Source organism: Bufo bufo, chromosome 6 (genome assembly GCF_905171765.1).
Source record: "Bufo bufo chromosome 6, aBufBuf1.1, whole genome shotgun sequence".
Taxonomy (NCBI): domain Eukaryota; kingdom Metazoa; phylum Chordata; class Amphibia; order Anura; family Bufonidae; genus Bufo; species Bufo bufo.
Genome location: NC_053394.1, coordinates 159,280,925 through 159,308,317, shown reverse-complemented (window position 1 = coordinate 159,308,317; position 27,393 = coordinate 159,280,925). Strand labels below are relative to the sequence as shown.

At 46.3% G+C, this 27,393-nt stretch overlaps 1 protein-coding gene across 3 annotated transcripts in view; it reads right to left on the bottom strand.

Annotated features, from left to right (window-relative positions):
- The window catches only part of TNKS1BP1 (tankyrase 1 binding protein 1), an 88,204-nt gene that overhangs the window by 3,600 nt on the left and 57,211 nt on the right, over window positions 1-27,393 (bottom strand). For all 3 annotated transcript variants that reach the window (XM_040436841.1, XM_040436839.1, XM_040436840.1), the window contains 3 exons: window positions 10,004-10,145; window positions 9,324-9,469; window positions 4,716-4,840 (listed from right to left, as the gene is read on the bottom strand). In XM_040436841.1, the coding sequence (XP_040292775.1) occupies window positions 4,716-4,840; window positions 9,324-9,469; window positions 10,004-10,145 (413 nt within the window). The remainder of the gene's footprint in view (window positions 1-4,715; window positions 4,841-9,323; window positions 9,470-10,003; window positions 10,146-27,393) is intronic.

Here is a 27,393-nt window from a genome sequence, read left to right as displayed (position 1 = left end):
CTGCCCACAGCAAAAAGTGCCGCTTGAGGTGGGCTAAAGCACATTTGGACAAGCCAGCTTCATTTTGGAATAAGGTGCTGTGGACTGATGAAACTAAAATTTAGTTATTTGGCCATAATAAGGGGCGTTATGCATGGAGGAAAAAGAACACAGCATTCCAAGAAAACCACCTGCTACCTACAGTAAAATATGGTGGTGGTTCCATCATGCTGTGGGGCTGTGTGGCCAGTGCAGGGACTGGGAATCTGTCAAAGTTGAGGGACGCATGGATTCCACTCAGCATCAGCAGATTCTGGAGACTAATGTCCAGGAATCAGTGACAAAGCTGAAGCTGCGCCGGGGCTGGATCTTTCAACAAGACAACGACCCTAAACACTGCTCAAAATCCACTAAGGCATTTATGCAGAGGAACAAGTACAACGTTCTGGAATGGCCATCTCAGTCCCCAGACCTGAATATAATTGAAAATCCGTGGTGTGACTTAAAGAGAGTTGTCCATGCTCGGAAGCCATCAAACCTGAATGAACTAAAGATGTTTTGTAAAGAGGAATGGTCCAATTATAGCACACTTTCTGTAAATCCAATAAACTTCATTTCACTTCTCAAATATCACTGTGTGTGTCTCCTATATGATATATTTAACTGACATTTTTTATCGTAACCACCAACGATTTATACAGGAAAATCATGACGATTAACAAGGTTGCCCAAACTTTCGCATCCCACTGTATATACTTGTGCAGCGCCCCAAATATACTCATGCTAATACACTTATCGGGTTAATATGTATGGTGGCAGTATCCTGGTGTAATGTGTAGCTTTTTGTGGTCTTTAGACTGAAGGGTATTATATGAGTGCAGTATATGTTTGCATGTATTGAACACATTTTAAATTTTTTAAAGAGGTTCTCTTGGCATGATTAAAAATAGCCTCAAGCAACCACCCTAGAATGTAACCAGGATGGGTTGCTTGCACTTGCAGAAGGCACTTGCCTTTACTTTACATTGGGGACCATTCCTATCAGGCTGCTCAGCCTGACTGCCTATTGCACACAGCATCGCTCTATTAGTATCTGTTGTAGGAATTCTGAGCAGCCTGACAGGAACACTCACCAATGTGGAGTATATGCAAGCACAGAAGCACAGTATTTAGTAAGGCACCGCCTCCTTAGCCATTTTTAACAATTTCTGGAGAACCCTTTTTAAGCTGCTGTGGGAAAAAAACGAAAGCTGTACTGTGATTGGTTGCTATGGGTAACAAAGACAGTTTTCATAAATCTGCCCAAGTATATGGATTGACCTCTTGGCACCCCTTGACCCCTTTCATTTAGTTGTTTTCATTTTTTCCTCTCCATTTTCCATGAGCCAATTGTTTTTTTTACTTTTCTATTTACATAGCCATGTGAGGGCTTTTGTTTTTGTGGGACAAGTTGGTACCATGGCAGAATTTAATTTGCTATATCACGTATTGATATGGTAAATTAAATGCTCTGACAACCAAATGGCACCCCATGATTTTGCTGCATAGGGGACAATCAGTGGTCTGAGGTACACTCTTCCCTCTGACTTACTCTGCACATGCCGCAGTCAGTAGCTATTGATCATGGATACTGACTGGGGTTTTCAGCTATAACACAGCCATCAACCCCCAGCTCCTGAGCTTGCGCCATCTTTAAACTCCCAACATCTGCTATACATGTCACTATAAGGTTAAAATTACCATCTGTAGGACTGGATTATAGGGAGGGCACCACCATTCAGTTCCTTGTGAACCCAACCTTTACTCCAGTACAGTAAAAGAAAACTGGAGTAACATACTGTGTTAAGACAGAAGTGTAATATTTAAAGATGTGCCAAATTTACCAAACAACAAATAACGTTTAATAAATTTGGAACATTTTAAGCCAATGCAGACTCCTCATGATAAATTTAGCTTTTAATCTCCGGGTTACGCAAAGGATCAGTAGTGTTGACAATCACCTTGATATTTGCTCCCACAGCATACACCAGAGACGCTGGGTCAGTCTTCAAACATTTCAGATATCCGCCAGATGCCATTGTTGTAAGTGGGGCTAACCAATGTGAATCTATCAGTGTAAGCTATTTATCCAGTGGTCCCCACCACAATCTTACCAGAGGTCTCTATTAATCTTGATCTGGCCTTGACCCATCACATTGGTGACTATAGATCCTACTTGGCATGGATCATATGTGTGAACATTATTGTGGATGGTGAATTGGCTCTGTGGCCACTAGGACCCTAAGTATGCTAGTAGATCTTTCAATGACAGTTGTCCCAAACTAGGCAACAAAATCTCAAGTTGTCTAGGCTAGTGAAGGGGTTAACAGTAATGGCTATTATGTACAGTCATCAAGGTGGCAGTGTCTAATACGCACACAGGGGGGAGCTCACTTCACACAAATGTATGCAGTTCCTGTTAAACCGATTTCTGTGTATATAATAAGATCGGCCTAGCGGTGGTTGCATGAAGAAATAATTTTTGCAGTTAAATATTTAACTCCACATCTCTAGGCAACACGGGAGTTTACAGGTGTACCTGCTGATGTAGTTCATGTGTAACTGATGGATATAGGTGTACCTGCTGATGTAGTTCATGTGTAACTGATGGATATAGGTGTATCTGCTACTACAGTACATGTGTAACTGATGTATACAGGTGTACCTGCTGATGTAGTACATGTGTAACTGATGGATATAGGTGTATCTGCTACTACAGTACATGTGTCACTGATGGATATAGGTGTACCTGCTGATGTAGTACATGTGTAACTGATGGATATAGGTGTACCTGCTGATGTAGTTCATGTGTAACTGATGGATATAGGTGTACCTGCTGATGTAGTTCATGTGTAACTGATGGATATAGGTGTACCTGCTACTACAGTACATGTGTCACTGATGGATATAGATGTACCTGCTGATGTAGTACATGTGTAACTGATGGATATAGGTGTACCTGCTACTACAGTACATGTGTCACTGATGGATATAGGTGTACCTGCTGATGTAGTACATGTGTAACTGATGGATATAGGTGTACCTGCTACTACAGTACATGTGTCACTGATGGATATAGGTGTACCTGCTGATGTAGTACATGTGTAACTGATGGCTATAGGTTTACCTGCTGATGTAGTACATGTGTAACTGATGGATATAGGTGTACCGGCTGCTATAGTACATGTGTCACTGATGGATATAGGTGTATCTGCTGATGTAGTACATGTGTCACTGATGGATATAGGTGTACCGGCTGCTATAGTACATGTGTCACTGATGGATATAGGTGTACCGGCTGCTATAGTACATGTGTCACTGATGGATATAGGTGTACCCGCTGCTATTAATCTTTTGCCCTATCACATAAATTTGTAACAATGCTTAGGAAATTGAGTATGACTCGCTGCTTGGTCAGATTTAGACACAGTTATTAATTGCAACTTCATAAAAAGTGGGAAGATGTTGTGTACTGTGACTCCAGTAGGTGGGTGTCATGAAAATGTAAGGAATCTCCTATTCAAACATGTAACATTTTGATAGAATTTTTGTATCCAGCAAACCTGACCTCAAAATAACTGCACGTGATACGTTTCCCCTATTTACAAACAAAAAGGGGGGGAGGGGTCAGCACATCCCAATGCACGTTGCTGTGGCTGCAAATATACATCTGAAACACACATAGTGCAACAGCACTCTACAAGCCAAATAGAGTACAAAAGTATATTATATTGTAAATGCTATGCTAATAACTTAGAGATGCTTAGCAAATACATTTTGTACAAAATCATTTGAGGCCGTCTGCCGCACGCCAAGGCGATCTCTATAAGACGGGTCCTAAAACTAAAACTCACCTGTTGGGTGCCATGACAGCGACCATGAAATTCAGGAAGTGCAGGTCCCACATGCATGCTGGGCCCCTTTTGGTTTATATCTGTGTGGTGCCAAAAGGGCCTTCATTGAATCCAGGGATGTGGGACCTGCACTTCCTGAATTTCATGGTCGCTGTCATGGCACATAACAGGTGAGTTTTAGTGTTAGGACCCGTCTTACAGAGATCACCTTGGCGTGCGGCAGACGTTTTTGTACAAAATGTATTTGCTAAGCATCTCTAAGTTATTAGCATAGCATTTACAATATAATATACTTTTGTACTCTATTTGGCTTGTAGAGTGCTGTTGCGCTATGTGTTTGTCAGATACGTTCCCCCTATTTGTCACCTCTGTATGTTGTAGACTTAGTCTTAGGCCTCCTGCACACGATAGTTTTTTTTCCCTGTTTACTGGCCGTTTTTTGCGTTCCGTATACGGTCCGTATACGGAACCATTCATTTCAATGGTTCCGCAAAAAAACTGAATGTACTCCGTATGCATTCGGTTTCCGTATTTCCGTTTTTCCGTTCCGTTAAAGATAGAACATGTCCTATTATTGCCCGCAAAAAAAATGGAACACATACGGAAATGCATCCGTATGTCTTCCGTTTCCGTTCCGTTTTTTGCGGAACCATCTATTGAAAATGTTATGCCCAGCCCAATTTTATCTATGTAATTACTGTATACTGTATATGCCATACGGAAAAACGGAACAGAAACGGAAACACAACGGAAACAAAAAACGGAACAACGGATCCGTGAAAAACAAACCGCAAAACACTGAAAAAGCCATACGGTCGTGTGCAGGAGGTCTTATAGTTTTACCTGGAGGAGTCTGATTTGTCTTTCCCAGGAGATGTTGGCTCTTGGCTTTCCTTTGCTTCAGCTTTTGCAGCTTCGTCTTCATTTTTCTCTTTATCCTTTTCTTTATTTCGAGATTTCAAGCGGCCCTGCAATATATCCAAATAGTCATTATCGATTTCTGAGTAGCTGACCAATTGCACACATAGATTTTTTTTGGGTGAAAATGTGCTAGAATTCTGCTGCAATTTGCACCAAAAATTGTGTAGCTAAACTCCCAACTGAACTTTATTAAAACCTATTGTAATTTTTGCAGTAGATTTTTTTATTTTCTTCCTAGAAAAATAGCGCTTGGGAGTCTGTATACTCATTCACCACTGGCAGATTGGCGGTGTACTGGGGCTGCAGTGAGCACTGTATAGGCAGCAGCACACACGGCTCTACTCCTGCCTGTACCAGCACCGCTCGCTAAAAGCTCTGCATAATCACATGCACAGGCAGGAGCAGCGATGTGCCATGGGAGCTCTTGATTTTGCTTGCTCTGCTCTACTTTAAGCCTGTATCGGTATATGATATACCACATCCATGCAGGTTTTGAACTGAGCAGAACGAGCACGGCCTGGAGCTCACTTAGCATAATGTGAGGCGTAGAAGCTGCAGAAAGAGTATGCCCACAAAGGATGTATATGCTGCAAATTTGCAGCAGCAGATTTGTGTCGCACAGATCCACAGCAGTTTACAGTAGCATCACAGTGGATAGGACTAAGGCCCCATGCACACGACCGTATCCATGTTGCGGTCTGCAAAATTCTGATGCAGTCCAGGTGCCATCTGCATTTTATTTGCAAACCAATTGTTTTCAATGGATTCTTGGTCCGCATTTTGCAGACATAGGCGGTCATTTTTTATAATCTGATTTAGGCTACATGCACACGACCATGGTGTGTTTTGCGGTCCGCAAATTGCGGATCCGCAAAACACGGATATCGTCCGTGCGCATTCCGTAATCTGCGGAACGACACGGACAGCCTTTAATATAACTGCCTATTCTTGTCCGCAAAGCGCGGACAAGAATAAGACATGTTATTTTTTTTTTTGCGGGGCCACGGAACGGAGCAACGGATGCGGACAGCACTCGGAGTGCTGTCCGCATCTTTTGCGGCCCCATTGAAGTGAATGGGTCCGCATCCGAGCCGCCAAAACTGCGGCTCGGATGCGGACCAAAACAACGGCCGTGTGCATGAGGCCTTACACCAGTTTTGGCGTAATTAGGTCGTAGATTTAGTTGCAAAGGTGTTTTGCAACAAACGCAGATGTGGAAAAAGGGGGTGTGACGTGGGTGGGAAAGAGGGCTGGCCGGCCTGTCTCATTCATTATTTGATGGCGTGGAAAATGGCCTTAAACTACGCCAGCAAGGGAGATAACGTAGTTTAAAGCATGTCGCACAGCCAGTGCCAGAAAGAGACAAAATGATGTAGACTTTAGTGCATGTAAAACTTTGGCGCCTCCACAGAGGGATTAAGACCGGTGTATATTTCGCTGGTCTTAATAAATGTTCCCATAGTCTTCTTGCGGTAAGGACATATAGATACAGAAAACACGCACAGGATGATTTATGTGCTTTCTGCATCCGTATGTCCGTTCCACAAAAACACAGAACATGTCCTATACTTGCGGACTGCAAAACGCATATGTTCGTGTGCATGAGGCCCTAAACAAATCTGCAGTGCTAATTGTCCTGTGGTGAGAATTTTTAATCCGCAGCATTTCAAATTATGCTGCAGACTTCCAATGCATATTTCACCTTTTGTAATGCAAAGGCTGAAGTCTGTGGCAAAATCCAGGACAAATCTGTATGTAAAACATCTAGACTTTGCTGCAGATTCATTTTGAATTTTGCTATGAAAACCCATCAAAATCATCAGCAGAAATTCTACATTAGAACTTCTGTTGCTTGTGGTCATACCCACACATTGCAACATTTAAAAAAATGTTGCAATGTTACTTTTCAGCCACAAATACATGCATTTATGTTAATGGTGTCCATAGCCTCTAAAGGGGTTATCCAAGATCACCTAAAATGTGCTGACTCAACGAGATGCTTTAAAATAGTCCTATACGGCACCTGTTTCTCCCTTGCCGTTCTCTGTGCTGCTGCGCCAGTCCTACTTGCACTGTTTATATATATACAAGGCTGCAGCGGTAACATAAAGGTATACTGCATGTGACCACTGCGGTCATTCACTGTCCTCAGCGGTATACAACAAAAGACCGCTGAGTAGTAAGGACAATGATTAGGGGCAGTGATCATGTGCCGTGCTGATTTTTTTTTATGTTAACCATCCCTAACCAGGTGCATATGACTTTTTTTAGTACATGCATCTTTTGAAGCCATATCTTTTTTCCCCATTCAGTTATGTCAATAATTTTTGCGCCTTTTCAGTGATATAATGGGACTTTATTTTTATGTCATTTTTATTTTACTATTTTTGTGTAAATAAAAAATAGTCTGTTTTTCACTTAGATTTTTTCATTTTTCTTGTTAATAGTGCAACAAGCAACAGAATTTTTTTTTTTCAATTATGGCCGCTTTCCATTACGGTCATTTTAATATATGGGCGTATGGGTCATGCTCACCCGTGGTGGGGCTAAAAGTTGCAGGGTGGCGTGTGATGATGGAGTTTTTTAATTATTAATTTTTTTATTTTACACTTTGTGCTCCCTCTAAGGTCATACAAGCAGAGCCACATCTGCCATGAGGCGAGATCAGCATCTTGCCTCAGGCGGCGCTGACCTGCCTCTGAGGGGACAGTAGTTTACAGCGGGGAACATGAATCTACGTCTCCTACCCTGCCATTAAGGCTTATAGGCCACAGGCCACTAGGTCTGAAGCCTGTGGGGCAATAGAACGATGCAGGAGTTTACGATGATATCAATCCAACCTCCTGCACCTGGTTTCATGACAGAGGCGTTCGTGACCACATCATTGTGCTGCCTGAGACTCAACACAAGTGGTGGCAGTGATGTCATCGCAACTTCCTGCCGGGACACGGGAACCACAGGCCAGAAGAACACTATATATACTACCACTACGGGGGGACTTTATACTACAGGGTCTATGGGGAGAGAGAATTATATATACCACCACTACTGGGCATTATACTACAGGGGGACAACAGGGGGGAGAGCATTACATATACTACCACCTCGGGGGCACTATACTACAGGGGGACTACTGGTGGAAGAGCATTATATATACTACCACTACAGGGGTGCAATATATTACAGGGAACTACAGGGGGGGAGAGCAGTATATATACTACCACTACAGGGAGCATTGTACTACAAGGGGACTACTGGGGGAGAGGATTATATATTCTACCACTACAGGGGGGCAATATATTACAGGGGACTACAGGGGGGGGAGAGCAGTATATATACTACCACTACAGGGAGCATTGTACTACAAGGGGACTACTGGGGGAGAGGATTATATATTCTACCACTACAGGGTGCATTATAACACAGCGGGCACTACAGGTGGGCATTATGACAGAGGCAGGAGCACTACAGGGAGCATTAAACATATGGGCACTAGAGGAGGTTCATTATACGTATTGTTGTTACAGAGGGCATTATAATACAGGGGCACTATATGGATCATTATAATTACGAAGTGCATTGCAGTGGGGCTTCATAAATACTGGGGTTACAACATGGGGCATTATATCTACAGGGGCCATCATAGGAGCATTATAACTACTGAGAACGCTGTAGGGGTGCCTTATAGATTGGCCTTATTACTACTGGGGGATCTAAAAGGATGCCTTATAGAAGGGCCTTGTTAGTGCTGGGGGCACTATAGGGTGCCTTACTTCTACTAGGGTCCTTATAGGGCTGGGAGAAGGGCTTGGATTGAGAATTTGTCATTTGGCACGGGGGATGGGGGAGACATTTCAATTTTCACCTCAAGCAGCAGAAAGGCTAGGTGCATCCCTGCATACAGTACCTTTGATTTCTGATTTTCCCACTAACTGGAGATATACAGAACTCCAAAGAGGTTGTACAAGGATGTACAGCTTCACTGCAGAGCTGATCTGGATCTTCTAAGATCCAGAAGCTTGTGCAGATACCCAGCCCCCAGCAATTATGTGACTGGTAGGACTTAAGCACTGCTTCCTGATCTCTATACACAGCACTCATTGAGCTCTGTGTATGCAGTGATGGGGAAGGCAAGTACAGGTAAAAGAAATATTCCTGTCTTCTTTATGAGGAGCCCTGCTATCACTGTGACCTCTGTGTGCAGCTGCAAGGAAGTTTAGAAACGTAATGCAGAGATAAGTGTTGCCCACCCAGACGTTACGTATATGGTCAACAGGCAGTTAATGCATTAAGTAGTGTTGGGCACATTTTAGGATAACTAGGACAATCCTTTTAAGGTACTGTGTTTGTTACTGTTGGATTCTTTGCAGGCCTAGCTTTCCTTTGCCTGAAAAAGTTTGAAAACCACCTAATGCATACATTTAATTCAGTGGTGACCATGAGAAAAAAATTAAGATGCCTGGAAGATCACCACCTGGATGTCAGAAACAATGGTTCCTATACAGATTATAGTGCCATACATTTCCTTACCTTTAGTATAGATGGTGAGATTAGTCCAGAAAATATTCCACCCTTCTTAGTAGGAGATTTTACTGATGAGGGAGAGTTCTGTGTAGAATCAGATGTCTCTTCTTTTTCCTCATTATCAGAGTCTTTTTTTGGTGAAATTCCTGGCTCTAGAAATCCATGCAAATGTGGATGTGATAAAATTAAAATGCATTATACAGAATGTGGAAGCATCTTCAGCAGGTAATACATAGATAGCACTCCTTCTTTTGTATTACAATATAATGGTGGGTATGTCCTTTGACATGCCCTTTCCTTGCATTAGGAACTTATAGACTATGGGGGTGGCGTTTTAGACTGGCGGTGGATCCAAAGAAGTTATGAAGAGTCGCCGGCCTCTACAGAACTTTGGTGCAACCACCGCCAGTCTAAATCTATGCCAGCTTCCTTGCTGGCTTAAATGTAGACCATTTTCTATGCCTAAAACAAGCTTAGAAAATGATAAATGAGATGGGTTTTCCAGCCTGTCCGATTCCCCGCCAACACCACGCCCCCTTTTTTAGACCCTGGCGTGAGCAGGTAAAAGTCACAGACTGCAGCACAAATAACCTTTGCGCCTCAATCTGAGCCATAAATATGCCAAAAATAGACAAATTTCTGTTAGTAAATGACCCCCTATGTCTTGTGTTCTACAGTTTCTATACCTGTGGAGTCCCGAAACATCCAGTATTCAGGATCAGCCTCTTCTTGAGATGTGCAGGTTCCTGTTGCAGGTGTTCTGGGACATCTTTTTTTGCCAAGAGATGCTCTGGACCTCATTAATGACGTATCTAAAACACTGGTGCCCTGAATGGGAAAAAAAACAGCTACTGAAAAGTTGATGCATGGAAAAAATGTATAATCTCAAAACTGTAAATTATCATAACTGAAGCATGAGTATAACCTTAAAATGTCTATTTGCCTCATCCTTAGCATAGTAACGTTAGGCCTCAGGCACACAGAGACCATGTGGTCCCATATTATGAAGGTATTCCAGGCCCTGACACATGGCGCTCTGAATGAAGCCATGTTATGGAGATATTCTCCACTAGAAGCAATGTTTCCACTTCTTTTCCTGATGGCTCTGCTTGGATTTCATCACATGCTACCTGGCCAACCCATAGATGATGTGACCACCTGGAAAAGCTGAGCAGATCAAGTTGGAGACAAAGTGGCAGTGGCAGTGAAGTATTGTAATTGTTCCATATTATTGCAAACTAAAGCAACAAATACTGTCTTTCAGAATGGAACCAATCCCTCTTTCAGACTTTGGCAACGGTCTCTCCTATACCAATCATTAAAGGGTTTATCCCACAACTAATGTAAAAAATGAAAATCAGACATCATGTAGTACAACGCATTGTCTTTCTAAGAAAGCTAGAACCAGCTCTGTACCTCAAATGGATCTAGAGATCTCCCCATTCATTGTTTTAATTGCTCTGCTATATTTATTTAAAGCTGGTAGCTCAGGGGCGTATCCTTTCTCAGGCAAGTTTGCTGTGGCTGGTGGCAGTTAAAGGATGGAACTGAGTATCTGCATCCATCTCAGTGAGGTGGACAGAGAAATTAGAAAAAGAGCAAACAGCAGGTGGCGCTACACAGATAGCCTTCGTTGAATAACTTACAAGCTATAATACATTTTTTATTACATACAATTACAAAAATTTTCAGATTTAGATGCTGGTTTGAAAATTGTAGAATATTTTTAGTGGGACAAACCCTCTAATGCAATGCAGTCCAGTATCCAAGATCCTACCTCGCCTATAATGGTTCAGCTGATAAAATAACACGCACATGGAAGGGACAAGAGGTGTTTCTCCCACTATGTGGACAGGCTGTAGCGTTATTAGATTTAATATCTTCTCAGATCACTGGAGCTTTCTGGATGCCTTGATATGAAGACTCAACATTGTTGTCCCTAAATAAGACTTTGTGCAACGCATACACCTGACTCTTTATTGTGGGGATTCGCTCTGGTAGTTAGGACTAGTAGATGCAGTATAGAGGCAGAGTACACAGTTCTTGAATCAAACAGTGGTGTTTATTCCCACATTGGTGTATAACAAAGTGCAGATAAGGTGTATCACAAAACGCAGGTGGCTTGGTGTTTGTTCACACACAAGGAAAGACCATAAACAATAAAAGTCACCTTTTCTCCTGGGTGTTAATTCACATCCTGTTAGCAGTTCAGCCTCATCAAGTCCATAGGCGGCCTGTTCGCCTTTAGAGGGACCTGAGTCCTCCAGCCCGGCTCAAACCTCAAATCCCAGCACAGAGCTCAGTTCACAGCACACAGACTCCTGAGCTCCACTGTCAGAGGGAGGTAAATCCATCCCACCTGGCAGTGCTGGCTGGTTTTTATGCCTGGCAAAACCCGGCCTGGAACATGGGGAGTAGTCACCCACCCAGCACTTTGACTACTCCCAGTAGGAGCCGTCTCGGATCAGCTATGACAGCCATGCTAAATCTCAAGGTGTCAATTAGCAATAGCTGCTGCTGACACATAAAATACCGGCTCTTACTTCACCGAGGCCAGGAACCTCGGTGACACATACCTTCCATCCACGATGATTCCAGGTACCTTCTTACACTTGATAATTATGATCTCATTACTTCCTGATCACATTATTAGGGACCATCACTCTTTAATCTTGTGGTTCATGTTTTACTAATTGGTTTGGTCTAGGGGCACACATTTTTGTTATGTTGGTTTAAAGGAGTTCTCCTTTCCCTAAAAAATTGTCTAAAGACCAGTTATCCATGTTAAGGATATATCTCCTGATCATAGTGGCCAACTGTTATTTACAACATGCAGTCTTACAAGGATTAATGATGGTATTACACTGGCCAATCTTCAGGGACTGCGGCCATTATAGATGCGCAAATTTCTCAAAAGTTCGATTCGGCCGGTTCGCCGAATTTTCCGAATAGATTCGATTTGATCCGAATTTATTTGCGGTGAATCGTGTTAAAAAAAACAGCTATTTCCTGGCTGCAGAGAGCCTGTATAGTGGTGTAGAACACTGTGCCTTGCAGTACCACGCATAGGGAGTCTGCTGTGGTAGTGAAACAATACTGTTTTCAGTATGACATGCACATGACATGTGTCGCTCTTAGAATCACTGCACACTTCACTTATTTGGGCAGTTACAGGGCCAAAACTGACCAAATAACTCAAGTGTGAACTCAGCCTTACAGGTCGATGTTAGCGCCAGGTATAAAGAACTGTGCAGAGGCCCAAGATCCTACTGTAGCATGAAAGAGTATTTTCAGTTTGTCTTCCCTCACAGCAGGTGTAATAAAAGACCCCCTTTTTGGACCGGTAGCGAGGGTCCAACAAGGTGGAGAGCCAAAAGTCATCCCTTTGCCGAATGGTGACAATTAGGCTGTCACTACCCAAGCAAGTGAGCATGCAGTGGGCCATTTGCGCAAGTGACTCGGAGGGACTCCCTGCCTCCATCTCCACTGCATACTGCCATTGTGTGCCTGGGTCATCTGCCTCATCTTCCTCATCTCCCTCTTGTTCCTCCGGCTGCTCCTGCTCCTCCTATCCTGTCACCTGTGTAGAAAAATCACCCATTTCGCTACACATTGCTTGTGCTCCAATGTCCTCCTCCTCCAGTTAAGCCACCCAGGGCTCATGTGGCTGTGAGATGTAGGCGCCATGTCTCCAGTCCCCTGACCAGCCAGATTTACCAGCATCTGTTCCAGGATATGAAGCAGTGGAATGACGTTGTTGATCCTTAGTCCTGGCAACTGACAAATAACGTGGCATCCTCAAAGGGCCCGAGCAAACTGTAGGTGTCACGCATGAGCTGCCACTGGCTGACAACGAAGTTACACAGGGGAGTACTCCTATCCGCTTGGATCATCAAGAAATCGTTTATGGCCTTTCGCTGTTCGTATAGTCGGTCTAACATATGGAGGGTGGAATTCCAATGGGTGGAAACGTTGAATATCACCCTATGTTGGGGGAGGCCGTTCTGCTTCTGTAGCTCAAGGAGGGTGTGCTTAGCGGTGTACGAGTGGCTGAAGTGCATGCAAAGTTTCCTGGCCATTTTTAGGATGTCTTGCAGATGGATGGAAGACTTCAGGAACCGCTTGACAACCAGATTGAACATAGGACATGGAGCAGTTCCTGCCCTGTGTGACTCCGTTCGCCCATACAAACGAGATCTTGGCTGGGCAGTAGCTGCTGACTGTCTTCTAGTAGCTCGTCCTTGCTGTATAGTGGAGCTAAGCCCGACTCTTGGCTGGGGGTGTCTGATGTCACTTGGGTCAAAGTGGATGACCGAGTCAACCATTCAAGAACTGCTGGGTTGCTGGTCAAGACACGACCGCTAGATGACACTGGGAGCTCAGGCCTCCCAAAGTGACCCCTGCTGCAACGCCCCCTTACTCTGCTGCGACCTGTGCCTGCGCCAGAAACATTTGGGCCTTTCCCTCCCCCCCCCCTGTTAAGGGCCTGACATACTGTCAGATCAAATAAGTAAATAAAATAAATAAAAAGGAAATTAATACACCCCAGAAAAGGCTGTAATTTTGTCACTTCACCACACAACGGCAAATAATACTTTTTTTTGCCACTTATACATGCCAAAAAAGGCTTTAGAATATATAACTGGATCGCTGAACGGCAAATCATATTTTTTTTGCCACTAATACACGCCAAAAAGGGTTGTAATTTTCTCACTTCACCACACAACGGCTAATAAGCCCTTTTTTTCCACTAATACACGCCAAAAAAGGCTTTAGAACATATAACTGCACCGCTGAACAGCAAATAATACTTTTTTTTGCCACTAATACACGTCAAAAAGGGCTGTAATTTTCTCACTTCACTACACAACAGCTAATAAGCCCTTTCCCCCCCACCCCCACTAATACACACCAAAAAAGGTTTTAGAATATATAACTGGATTGCTGAACGGAAAATCATTTTTTTTTTGCCACTAATACATGCCAAAAAGGACTGTAATTTTCTCATTTCATCACACAACGGCTAATAAGCCCTTTTTTTCCGACTAATACATGCCAAAAAAGGCATATATATAACTGCACAGCTGAACGGCAAATAATACTTTTTTTTACCATTAATACACGCCAAAAAAGGCTTTAGAACATATAACTGCACTGCTGAATGGCAAATAATACTTTTTTTTTGCCACTAATACACGACAAAAAAGGCTTTAGAACATATAACTGCACTGCTGAACGGCAAATAATACTTTTTTTTTGCCACTAATACACGACAAAAAAGGCTGTAATTTTCTCACTTCACCACACAACGGCTAATAAACCCTTTATTTTTCCCACTAATACACACCAAAAAAGGCTTTAGAACATATACCTGCACCGCTGAACTGCAAATAATACTTTTTTTTGCCACTAATACACGCCAAAAAGTGCTCTAATTTTCTCACTTCACCCCACAATGGCTAATAAGCTTTTTTTCAGCTAATATACGCCAAAAAAGGCTTTAGAACATATAACTGCACTGCTGAACGACAAATAATACTTTTTTTTTGCCACTAAGGCCTCATGCACACGACCGTATTTTTTTGCGGTCCGCAAAACGGGGTTCCGTTTTCCCGTGATCCGTGACCGTTTTTTCGTCCGTGGGTCTTCCTTGATTTTTGGAGGATCCACGGACATGAAAAAAAAGTCGTTTTGGTGTCCGCCTGGCCGTGCGGAGCCAAACGGATCCGTCCTGAATTACAATGCAAGTCAATGGGGACGGATCCGTTTGACGTTGACACAATATGGTGCCATTTCAAACGGATCCGTCCCCATTGACTTTCAATGTAAAGTCTGGAGTCCCTTTTATACCATAGGATCGGAGGTTACTCCAATCCGATGGTATATTTTAACTTGAAGCGTCCCCATCACCATGGGAACGCCTCTATGTTAGAATATACTGTCGGATATGAGTTAGATCGTGAAACCTCATTTCCGACAGTATATTCTAACACAGAGGCGTTCCCATGGTGATGGGGACGCTTCTAGTCAGAATATACTACAAACTGTGTACATGACTGCCCCCTGCTGCCTAGCAGCATCCGATCTCTTACAGGGGGCCGGGATCAGCACAATTAACCCCTCAGGTGCCGCACCTGAAGGGGTTAATTGTACTATCATATCCCCCTGTAAGAGATCAGGGCTGCCAGGCAGCAGGGGGCAGACCCCCCCCCTCCCCAGTTTGAATATCATTGGTGGCCAGTGCGGCCCCCCCCCTTCCATTGTAATAATTCGTTGGTGGCACAGTGTGCCCCCCCCCTTCCTCCCTCTATTGTAATAATTCGTTGGTGGCACAGTGTGCGCCCCCCCCTTCCTCCCTCTATTGTAATAAATCGTTGGTGGCACAGTGTGCGCCCCCCATTGGCCCCCCCCTCCCTCTATAGCATTAACAACATTGGAGGCCGCACACTGGCCACCAATGTTGTTAATGCTATAGAGGAAGGGGGGGCCGATGGGGGGCGCACACTGTGCCACCAACGAATTATTACAATAGAGGGAGGGAGGGGGGGGGCGCACACTGTTGGCCACCAACCTATTATTACAATAGAGGGGGGGGGGGCCGCACTGGCCACCAATGATATTCAAACTGGGGAGGGGGGGAGGGTCTGCCCCCTGCTGCCTGGCAGCCCTGATCTCTTACAGGGGGCCGTGATCAGCACAATTAACCCCTTCAGGTGCCGCACCTGAAGGGGTTAATTGTGCTGATCACGGCCCCCTGTAAGAGATCGGGTGCTGCCAGGCAGCAGGGGGCAGTCTTGTACACAGTTTGTAGTGTATTCTAACTAGAAGCGTCCCCATCACCATGGGAACGCTTCTGTGTTAGAATATACTGTCGGTTCTGAGTTTTCACAAAGTGAAAACTCAGCTTTGAAAAAGCTTTTATGCAGACGGATCTTCGGATCCGTCTGTATAAAAACTAACCTACGGCCACGGATCACGGACACGGATGCCAATCTTGTGTGCATCCGTGTTCTTTCACGGACCCATTGACTTGAATGGGTCCGTGAACCGTTGGCCGTGAAAAAAATAGGACAGGTCATATTTTTTTCACGGCCAGGAAACACGGATCACGGATGCGGCTGCAAAACGGTGCATTTTCCGATTTTTCCACGGACCCATTGAAAGTCAATGGGTCCGCGAAAAAAAACGGAAAACGGCACAACGGCCACGGGTGCACACAACGGTCGTGTGCATGAGGCCTAATAGACACCAAAAAGTGCTGCAATTTTCTCACTTCACCACAAAACGGCAAATAATACTTTTTTTTGCCACTAATACACGCCAAAAAAGCTTTACATAACTGCACCGCTGAACGACCAAAAAAGCTTTAGAACATATAACTGCACCACTGAACAGCAAATAATCTCTTTTTTGCCACTAATACACCCCAAAAAGGACTTTAGAACATATCACTGCACCGCTGAATGGCAAATAAGCCCTTTTTTCCCCACTTATACACGCCAAAAAAGGCTTTAGAATATACAGTCAGGTCCATAAATATTGGGACATCGACACAATTCTAACATTTTTGGCTCTATACACTACCAAAATGGATTTGAATTGAAACGAACAAGATGCGCTGTAACTGCAGACTGTCAGCTTTAATTTGAGGGTATTTACATCCAATTCAGGTGAACGGTGTAGGAATTACAGTGTCCATGTCCCAATATTTATGGACCTGACTGTATAACTGCACCGCACAAGGGCTAATAAGACATAGAAATATTTCCTAGTAATACACTCTGTTAATAGCTGTATCACACAGCACTTGCACCCCAATAAAGAAAGCGATTTGCTGGAATTACAGAGGTATAATCTATTGCAAACCTGAAAGCAGCAGTATAATTGCAATTTAGATCCCCAGTCAGTGCAGCAAGGTGTAATAGGATTGTTCCTATTACCCAGGCTGTACACTCCCCTATTGGACCCTGTTCTGCTTCAATACTGTGGAATAATTCCTCCCTATCCTTTCCCTACACAGTCTTTCCTAGCACTTTCCCTAGCGCCTGCTAACGTCTCTCCCTGTACTAAGTACACTGGAAAATGGCTAAATCCAAGATGGCTGAGGCTATTTATAGGGCTGTGACATCGCCCGGCTGGCGGCTGATTGGCTGCATGCATGGCATTGTGGGTGATCCCATTCCCAGAGTTCTTTGCTCTATGACCTAATATGTGCAGCAGCCATTTTAGGAAGCGTGAGGAATTTTGGATTCGGCGCAAATCTAATTTTTCCTGAAATTTTGATCGAATTCCACTTCGTCAACTTCGATTCGCTCATCTCTAGCGACAATCAATCGAGGGGAGCATATCCATTGGCGATCATTTGCAGTGGCCTGAGTATATAGGGTGATGCAAACTGAATGCGGTAGGAACAATTTCTACCGCAGTGATTGCGCCCTCATTTTGTGACTTACTAGGATGGAAGAATTATCCTCCGGCTGTCCTTACCAAACCCCTTCCTTTCCAATAACCACACAGAAACCTTCTTGGTTTGGTAAAATGACCATTACGGCCAACTTTATTATACACACACAATAATAATAATAACAATAATACTAACAAGCATTTTAACACATACTTCAACCTTATGAGCAACTATACCGTAACAAGGATCCTGGAGGGCAACCCAAACAAGCGGTATCTTCCTTAAACTTCTCTCCTTATACATCAAGGTTACCCTTGGCCGCACTCACCGACCCAAGGGCACCAAATCCTTGAAGTATCCATGTATCTCCTCCTGTAGGCCTTTTAGCCCAAACAGGAGCCCCATCCTCGGCAATCACCATCCACATGAGACACAGGCTCCAACATGTCCTGCATCTCTTAAACCATTGTATTGCTCCTCCAGGATCCCATATCAATCAGCCACCATTCCACCTTCATCCCTTATACCCCCCTTCAACCCAATCAAGGGCGGGCGGGCGGGAAACACTCCAACTTACACTGGCAACTGACTCACAAACTCCACCCCCAACCTATATACTGCCCGCGAACTTGCTACTCCACCCCATTCACCTGAACCCAACCCTCAACACACTTCCACCCAGTAACCCTTTCCTAGCCTGCGGTCTTCCCCCTAAGTCAAGACGCACTCCACTATGTCTGCGCCTCGTTCCATTGCTATTATGACTTACTAGGATGGAAGAATTATCCTCCGGCTGTCCTTACCAAACCCCTTCCTTTCCAATAACCACACAGAAACCTTCTTGGTTTGGTAAAATGACCATTACGGCCAACTTTATTATACACACACAATAATAATAATAACAATAATACTAACAAGCATTTTAACACATACTTCAACCTTATGAGCAACTATACCGTAACAAGGATCCTGGAGGGCAACCCAAACAAGCGGTATCTTCCTTAAACTTCTCTCCTTATACATCAAGGTTACCCTTGGCCGCACTCACCGACCCAAGGGCACCAAATCCTTGAAGTATCCATGTATCTCCTCCTGTAGGCCTTTTAGCCCAAACAGGAGCCCCATCCTCGGCAATCACCATCCACATGAGACACAGGCTCCAACATGTCCTGCATCTCTTAAACCATTGTATTGCTCCTCCAGGATCCCATATCAATCAGCCACAGACGACCACCGATGACACATCACCTGTGGGCGTCCCGCCACACCCTCAGGGCCGTTTCCAGACCCTCCTGAATGCCTAAAGCCCACATATCAATCCCTACATCATTAAGATGCACACCATCGGGTCTCAAAAATTGAGGCGATGCAGCCTCCAATTCCTGATGTCGGACCACCAGACCACCCTGTCTGCGAACAAAACGACCCACCTCTTTGTTCAACTTGGCCCGCGCTTTATTGAGCCGCTCCACCGACCTGGCAAACCGCCAACTGCTCCTCGCAACCACCTCTGACCACACCACCAGCAAATCCGGAAAATCCGACATCAAACGCAAAACGTCTAACTTGATATCCCGTATCACATCGCGGGACCGCCGAACCCCCAAATCATTACCCCCCGCATGAAGAACTAAGATATCAGGCAGGCGATCTAACAGTACATTGGTATGGATCTCGGGCAAAACGCGCCCCCAAAGAAGCCCCCTCAAACCAATCCACCTGACCAGCAAATCCTCCATCGGAAAACCTAACTGACGACCGTTCCGCCGCACATCCGCTCGTAAGGCCCCCCAGTAGACATACGAATGCCCGAAAATCCATGCCAAGCAAGGCGCCGCCCCTGTAAAAAACAAACATAGTCAAAATAGCACTGCAAACTCCCAATCAATATAGAACAGACACCGACTAACTCCACATTGCAACACTATAACAGATGAGGCCTAACATATGACCGAAAACAATCGGACTCCCAGCGCCCGATACGTTTTATAACCTCCTCCCCCAAACCCCACCTGGAAGCCTCGGTCGCAGCGCCAATCCTGAATGAGTGAGATGCAAAATCCTTAGCCGGAAGACCCGCGGCAGACAAACATTTCCTGAAGACAGCCACAAATTGGAAACGCGACAACCGCGAACCGTCCCTATGAACCAGCAACGCACCCGCACCGCCAGGACGCAACTCCAAAAACTCCTTCACACAATGCACAGGACAAAAAACTGACCCCAATAACGGCCTAAGCCACAAGACCACACCCTTACCCTCCTGATCAGTCTTAGACTTACGGAGCATACATCTCAAAGCACCGTCTACAATCCAAACATCCTCCCACAACAAACCACCACCGCCCATGCGACTCGCTGCCACCAATTCCGATATACGAAATGCCCCGAAAAAAGGCCAACGCAAAGGCAGCCCTAAACAAACACACTTCATACGCCGACACACAAACGGACTCAGCCACCCTCCATAGCATCTGCAACACACTAAACGAAACCGGCCTACGACTATCCTTACGCAACGCACAGCGACGGTAACCCTTTAAAGCTTGCCGCACCATAAAACATTTAGACACGTCAGCCAGTCCACGCAAGCGCAACCAGAAGGCAACAGCCGCCACCCTCTTAGATGCCACCGAAAACGACAAACCCGCTGCGTAAGACTGACCTACCCAAAAAACCAATAATGTCTTAAAATCCTCTACTGAACTACTACCACCTACCTGCTCGATCAACTCCTCCCACAACGCCCACACTGATGAATAGGCCGACCACGTACCTCCACTAAGAGACTGCCTAATCAAGCCTGCCGATACCCCAAGGCCACGCTCCAGAGCCACTGGGGGCAAGGCAACCCCTGTAACTCGGCACCCGGCGCCAAACTGCGGAAACGATCCCACTGAAAACGAGAAAGGGAATCGGCGAGTGAGTTATCAACTCCAGGAACATGAACCGCAACAAAACATGCATTCAACTGCAAACCCCGCAATACAAGATGCCTCAGTAAATTCAACACCGGAGGCGAGTTCGCCGTTTGGCTATTGATCGCCTGCACCACACCCATATTGTCACAGTAAAAGCGAACCCGCCGATTCCTGAGCCAGTCCCCCCACAACTCAGTAGCCAAAACAATAGGAAAAAGCTCCAACAAAGCCAAGTTCGTAAGAAAACCCGCCTCCCTCCATTCAGCCGGCCACGCCCCAGCACTCCATTGTCCCCTGCAAAAAACACCATATCCACACGAACCTGATGCATCAGAGAACAATTCCAAATCCACATTACTAATTACTGCCTCCATCCACATAGACCGCCCATTGTACTCTGCCAGGAATGTCTCCCATACCGCCAAATCATCCTTCACTGCTGCTGGCAAACGCAAGTAGTAAAACGGGGCAGTAACCCCCGCAGTCGCAAGCGCCAAACGACGACAAAAAACCCGCCCCATCGGCAATATGCGACACGCAAAGTTCAATTTACCCAAAACCGATTGAACCCGCTTAAGCTGAACCTTCTTCACCTTCCGCAAGAGCACAACCTCATCCAACAAATCAGACACCTTGTTCTCAGGCAAACGACATTCCATAGCCACACTATCAATCTCGATACCCAAAAACTTTATCACCGTGGAAGGGCCTTCCGTCTTGTCCGCAGCCAGCGGAATACCGAAGCGCGCAGCCACCCTTTCCATGGTATGCAACAGAACAGCACACACTCTGGACCCAGCCGGACCCAAAAACAAGAAATCATCCAGGTAGTGCAAAACCGAACTCCATCCCGCCTCCTGTTTTACCACCCATTCCAGAAAAGAACTAAACGATTCAAACAATGAACACGAAATCGCACAACCCATCGGCAAACAACAATCAACATAATAACTGCCATCCCACTGAAAACCAAGTAAATGCACGCTATCGGGATGAATAGGCAGCAAACGAAAAGCGGCCTCGATGTCCGTTTTCGCAAGCAGGGCGCCTTGCCCAAAACGCCGGACCCACCGTACTGCCTCATCAAAAGACGTGTACGAAACGGAACACAACTCATCCGCTATACCATCATTCACTGACCCCCCTAACGGATAGGACAAGTGATGAATAAGCCGAAACTTATTAGGCTCCTTCTTAGGGACTAAGCCCAAAGGGGAAACCCACAAATCCGGCAACGGGCACGCGGAAAAAGGACCCACGACCCTTCCGGCAGTGACCTCCCCATCAATCTTACTCCTCACAACTGCCGGATGGCGCAGCGCCGATGACAAATTCCGGAGTGCCCGTTTCGGCCCTACCAAACCACACGGAATAACAAAACCCTCCGTAAACCCAGCCAACAACAACTGCGCCACATCCTTATCTGGATACTTCTTTAAATAGGGCACCATCTCTTCCACCCTCACCGGCGTCACCCCTCTTCTGCACAACCTCGGGTCCCTTACCCTTGCCACGCTTGAAACATCGCGACAAACTATGGGAGCCGCCGCAACCGGAGCATTCATGCTTGTACCGGCAATCCGACAAGAACCTGCAATGCCCTTCGTTGTATTGCCAGCAACATCCCTTCCTATTACCCCCATGTGACTCTGATGCCGAGGTGCCCCCGGCCGTTCCACGAAAGGGCTGAGGGCCCATCCTAGGTGCCGCCATCAACCGCATCCACAGACCAATGTCTTTATGGTCCCAACGAATGCTAGGCCTGACCGCCTTCCGCTGCCGGAACTGCTCGTCATACCTAAGCCACGCAACACCCCCATACGTCCGATGCGCCTCACCAATAGCATCCATATAGCAAAAGAGTGCGGAGCAATGCTCCGGCGCCTTTTCCCCAACCACGCTAGCCAGAATTGCAAAGGCCTGCAGCCAGTTTTGAAAGGTACGCGGAATAAGCCTATACCGCCTCCTCTCCTCCTCCTCCTTCTTACTCTCGTCTGGCTTCCCCCTATCTAAATTAAATTTCTCCAATGGAAGCAGTGAAAAAATTTCCACGTATTCATCCCTCCATATCTTATCCTTCACCTCCAGCTTCAAGTGAGCCCCCAACGGCCCCTCAAAACATACATAAATCTCCCCTTTTGCGGCATCCGCCAGCCGAACGCCATCACCCATGTCTCCCCTAATACCCGCAACCGCCCCAGATCCCTGGGTACTAGCCGCTGCACGATCTTCTACTGCCCCCAATAAACCCCGCACCGGCCCCTGTTCCAACAACCCCGCCTGCGACGGAGCCCAGACTGGCACCGGGGACGCAGCAGATCCCGTACCCAGCCGTGACAACAATGACATCATGCCTGACAACACATCCCGCACTAAAACATCAGAACCCCCCGCATTATGAGAAGCATCAACCCCACCTCCCCCAACAATATTCTGACCCGTCGATCTCTCACCTGGCCGTCCCCGGATAGCTTCTCCGGCAGCCGCAGAACTCCTCCCAGGTGTCCTCAGTAGTGCGTCCATCCTGCCCGGCACGGCGTCGTCCTCCAGAGGAAAGTCCACAGCGCCTGCCGCCAATTCTTCATTTGAGCCGACTTCTCCATCTTCTAGTGGTGACAGCTCCCCGTCACCCTGCAGCTGCAGTTGACCGTCTCCCGCTAGATTGACTGCCGCACTGGCCTCATCACAAGGCCGCACAATGTCTCTTCTGCCACCCATCATAATTACAGGCCCCACAGCAGGAGGGCTGTGAGCCGCGTCAAGCGACACGATGCCAGGAGACTGAGCCCCAGCCACATTCCCTGCGATGCCGCAATATCGCCGCCCCACCGCCAGGGGGCGCGACGCACGCTCGTCCATCTCAGCCTCTCCCTGCTCCCTGTTTCCAGCGCTGGCCTGCCGCCGACCGGAAGTCGCCGGCCGCGGCGCAGAAGACCTCTCTTCTCTGACCGATGCAAGGCCCCGATTACCGGACCGCCCGACCGCGCTGCTCCTCCTCTCCAACGGTAAGGCCGCCTGGGTTCGCTCCTCACCACGCCGCACCTGTGAGGAGACACCCGCCTGTCTGCGCTCCCTTCCTCTCGCCGCCTGGGAGACTGGGCCGGGACCATCCCGCCCTTCTCCCGCTGACCTGCTCCGCGCCGATACACTCCTCCCGCTGCGTCTGGGCGCCGGACAGGGCACAGGCTCCACAGACTGCAGCGGAGGGGACATAAGGGGGCCTCTGAGGCGACGACGTACCCGCGGCGTAGGCTCCGGACTCAGGCGCTCTGGGGGACCCGACCTCCTGGTCCTGTGTGGGCGCGCCGGTAAGGCCGCCGTAGTAGGGGGGATCAGCGCAGCCTGTATGGTCTGCTGCAAGCGCTCAGCTCCATGCACCTGCACTGCAGCCCGGACCGCTTCCAATAGCTCCTCCAGCGACGACATCCTGGCCCTAAACACTCCAACTTACACTGGCAACTGACTCACAAACTCCACCCCCAACCTATATACTGCCCGCGAACTTGCTACTCCACCCCATTCACCTGAACCCAACCCTCAACACACTTCCACCCAGTAACCCTTTCCTAGCCTGCGGTCTTCCCCCTAAGTCAAGACGCACTCCACTATGTCTGCGCCTCGTTCCATTGCTATTATTCTATTCATTATCGGCAGCACACTGCTGATTACACAGGTAGTTGTGCTGGCAATAATAGGCATCTTTTATCCCTATGAAAGATGCCTATCAGCTAATGAACAAGCGTTTGTTCGTTCATCGGCTGATTGGCTGCTCGATTATACAAGGCGATCATCATACAGTCTAATAGGCCCTACTATTTACAGGCAAGATCAGTATAACATCCAGTCAAGTCTCTGCTTGCCATTTCTACCCACCATTTGACAAATGACTGTTAGAACATGCTATGCAATTTTTGGTTTTGTCAGTAATGGAAAAGGGCTCCAAAAACACTGTGGCTTATACAGTATATGATAACAGAAGGTAATTGTCCAGGTATATCCCCAGACAAAAATAAACAGGGTGTGCATTAAATAAAGTCTCAGCCAAAAGCACATGTTGCTCTGTAGATGGCAAACAGATGTAGTGAGATGCAGTAAGAATGCACCTGTGTTGATGTCTTCAGTTTTTTGTTGGGTTACCCTAGCTACCCAGTATTACTAGCTCTACAGTGTATATTATAGCGATACTAGCAGAAGGAACCGGCTTCGCACTGGTATATTTCATCTATTTCACTTAATGTTTGTGTGTGTCGTTAAAAGATATCGACAGTATCCCTCATAACAGTGAAGTCCACAGCCCCCCCACCCCTTAACACTGACCCCCCCCCCCCCACAGTGCCCAGCCTTCTTAAAATGGGACCTCCACAGCAGCCCATCCCCTTAAATTTGACCTTCACAGCAGCCCGCCCCTTTAAAATTGAGTTTCACAGCACCCCACTCCCTTGACAGTGAACTCCTCAGGGGCCTTCTCCCTTAACAGTGACCTCTACAGCACCCCGCCCCTTAACACTGAACTCCATAGGGGACCGTTCCCTTATCTGTGTCCTCCACTGTTCCCTACCCCCTTAACAGAGATCTCCACAGCACCCATCCCTTTAACAGTGACCTCCACAGTACCCCGCTCCCTTAACAGTGACCTCACAGTACCCTGCTGCCTTAACAGTGACCTCCACAGCAGCTGCTCCTTTAATAGTGGCCCCTGCCTCCTTAACAGTGACCTCCACAGTGCCAGCCCCTTTAACAGTGACCTTCACAGCGGCCTTCCCCCTTAACAGTGACCTCCACAGTGAATGCCCCTTTAACAGTGACCTCCACAGTGAACGCCCCTTTAACAGTGACATCCACAGTGCCTGCTCCTTTAACAGTGACCTTCACAGCAGCTGTCCCTTCAATAGTGACCTCCACAGTGCCTGCCCCTTTAACAGTGACCTCCACAGTGCTCGCCCCTTTAACAGTGACCTCCACAGTTCCTGCCCCTTTAATAGTGACCTCCACAGTGCCCACCCCTTTAACAGTGACCTCCACAGTGTCCGCCCCTTTAACAGTGAGCTGCACAGCGGCCTGCCCCCTTAACAGTGACCTCCACAGTGAACGGCCCTTTAACAGTGACCTCCACAGTGCCCGCCCCTTTAACAATGACCTCCACAGTGCCCGCCCCTTTAACAGTGACCTGCACAGCGGCCTACCCCTGTAATAGTGGCCCCTGCTCCCTTGACAGTGACCTCCACAGCGCCCTGCCCCTTTAAGGCTAGGGCTACATGACGACATGTGTCGTGCGACATTTTATCGTACCAATGTCGTGCAACAATTTTTATAATGATAGGCTATGGTGGCGCACTGCGACATGCTGCGACTGCGACACGACAGTCGCAAAAAATCCATCCAAGATGGATGCATGTAGCAGCGTAGTTGTGCCCTATGTGTCGTACGACTTATTGTCGTCGTGTAGCTCTAGTCTAGCCTAAAGCTGACCTGCAGCAGTGAAGAAAAATGGCTGGGTTGTTATGGAAACCTGGAGTAAAACTGTGTGTATGTGGAGACTAAGGGCCTGGGAGCTTCTATTGGCTGATAAGGGACATGTGACCGTATGTATGGCAGTTAAGGGATATGAAGAGAAAGACTTGCAGGCTTCTATTGGCTAATGCAAAACATTTTTTTTTTAATATCTCAGGAACGGTACGTCCTAGAGAGCTGTGACCCCACAAGATTCCTTTCCAGGTAGCAAGGGATGTGTATACAAGTTTTGTTGAAATCGATGGTTGCAGTTTTGAGTGATCGCGGAACATACATACACACATATATACGTCCTTTTTTTTATATATATAGATATATACCAAATAATACCACAAGGTGCCTTTGACCATACTGAAAACATGGTTACTTTTCATAAATTAATAACACATGGAAGCTAGTGAGATACAAAAATACATAAATTCAAGTAACGATATGGAGTTAAGGACCCGCCTCAATTTGCAGGAAATCAGAATTGCATATTTGATGAAATGCCTGATTTATATATCTGCACTGTGACAAGGTTTGAACTAAGTAGTCAGGTACTCAGGCAATGTCGAAAAGCCTAGACATGATCAAGCCCATAGCCTGACATTGCACAATATTGCTGCAGCCTCCTTTTTACTACCTTGTATATGCCCCTTTTCAACACTGCCTACAATGGAGATGCATGGTGGGTCTTCATATTAGAGCGAATGTAAGGATTTACTTTTGGTTTCCAGTCACCACATATAAAATGATGTATGATGATTCCCCCATGATTTTATTTCTCATAATTATTGCTAGGCATGTCTGTGGTCAAGATATGAATACATACTGACTCGTGTTCAAGTTTAATGGCTGTACTATGGGTCCAGACATTGGAGCCGTATTATGGGCCTATAGAAATGTATAGGGCCCTGTGACAAAACCCCTGTTTTAGGAATGTCCAGACTCTTGTATTTCGTCTGCTGTTCATGTAGTTAACCTTATTTCGCCCTTTAAATGTACACAAACCACCTCATCTGCCTGTGACGCAGTAAGCGAACACAATGGACATTAGCGAACACAATGGATATTGCCCGTGACACAATCCACAAACACAATGGATATTGCCTGTGATACATTTAGCAAACACAAGGGTCTTGGTCATCGACCGCATGGAACTATGTCCGGCCCCTTTATCCAATTATCTCCAGGATAGAGAGGAGAGATTTTACTGTTCATGTGGGAGTGTGTTATATCTTACTGTATATTGATTGGT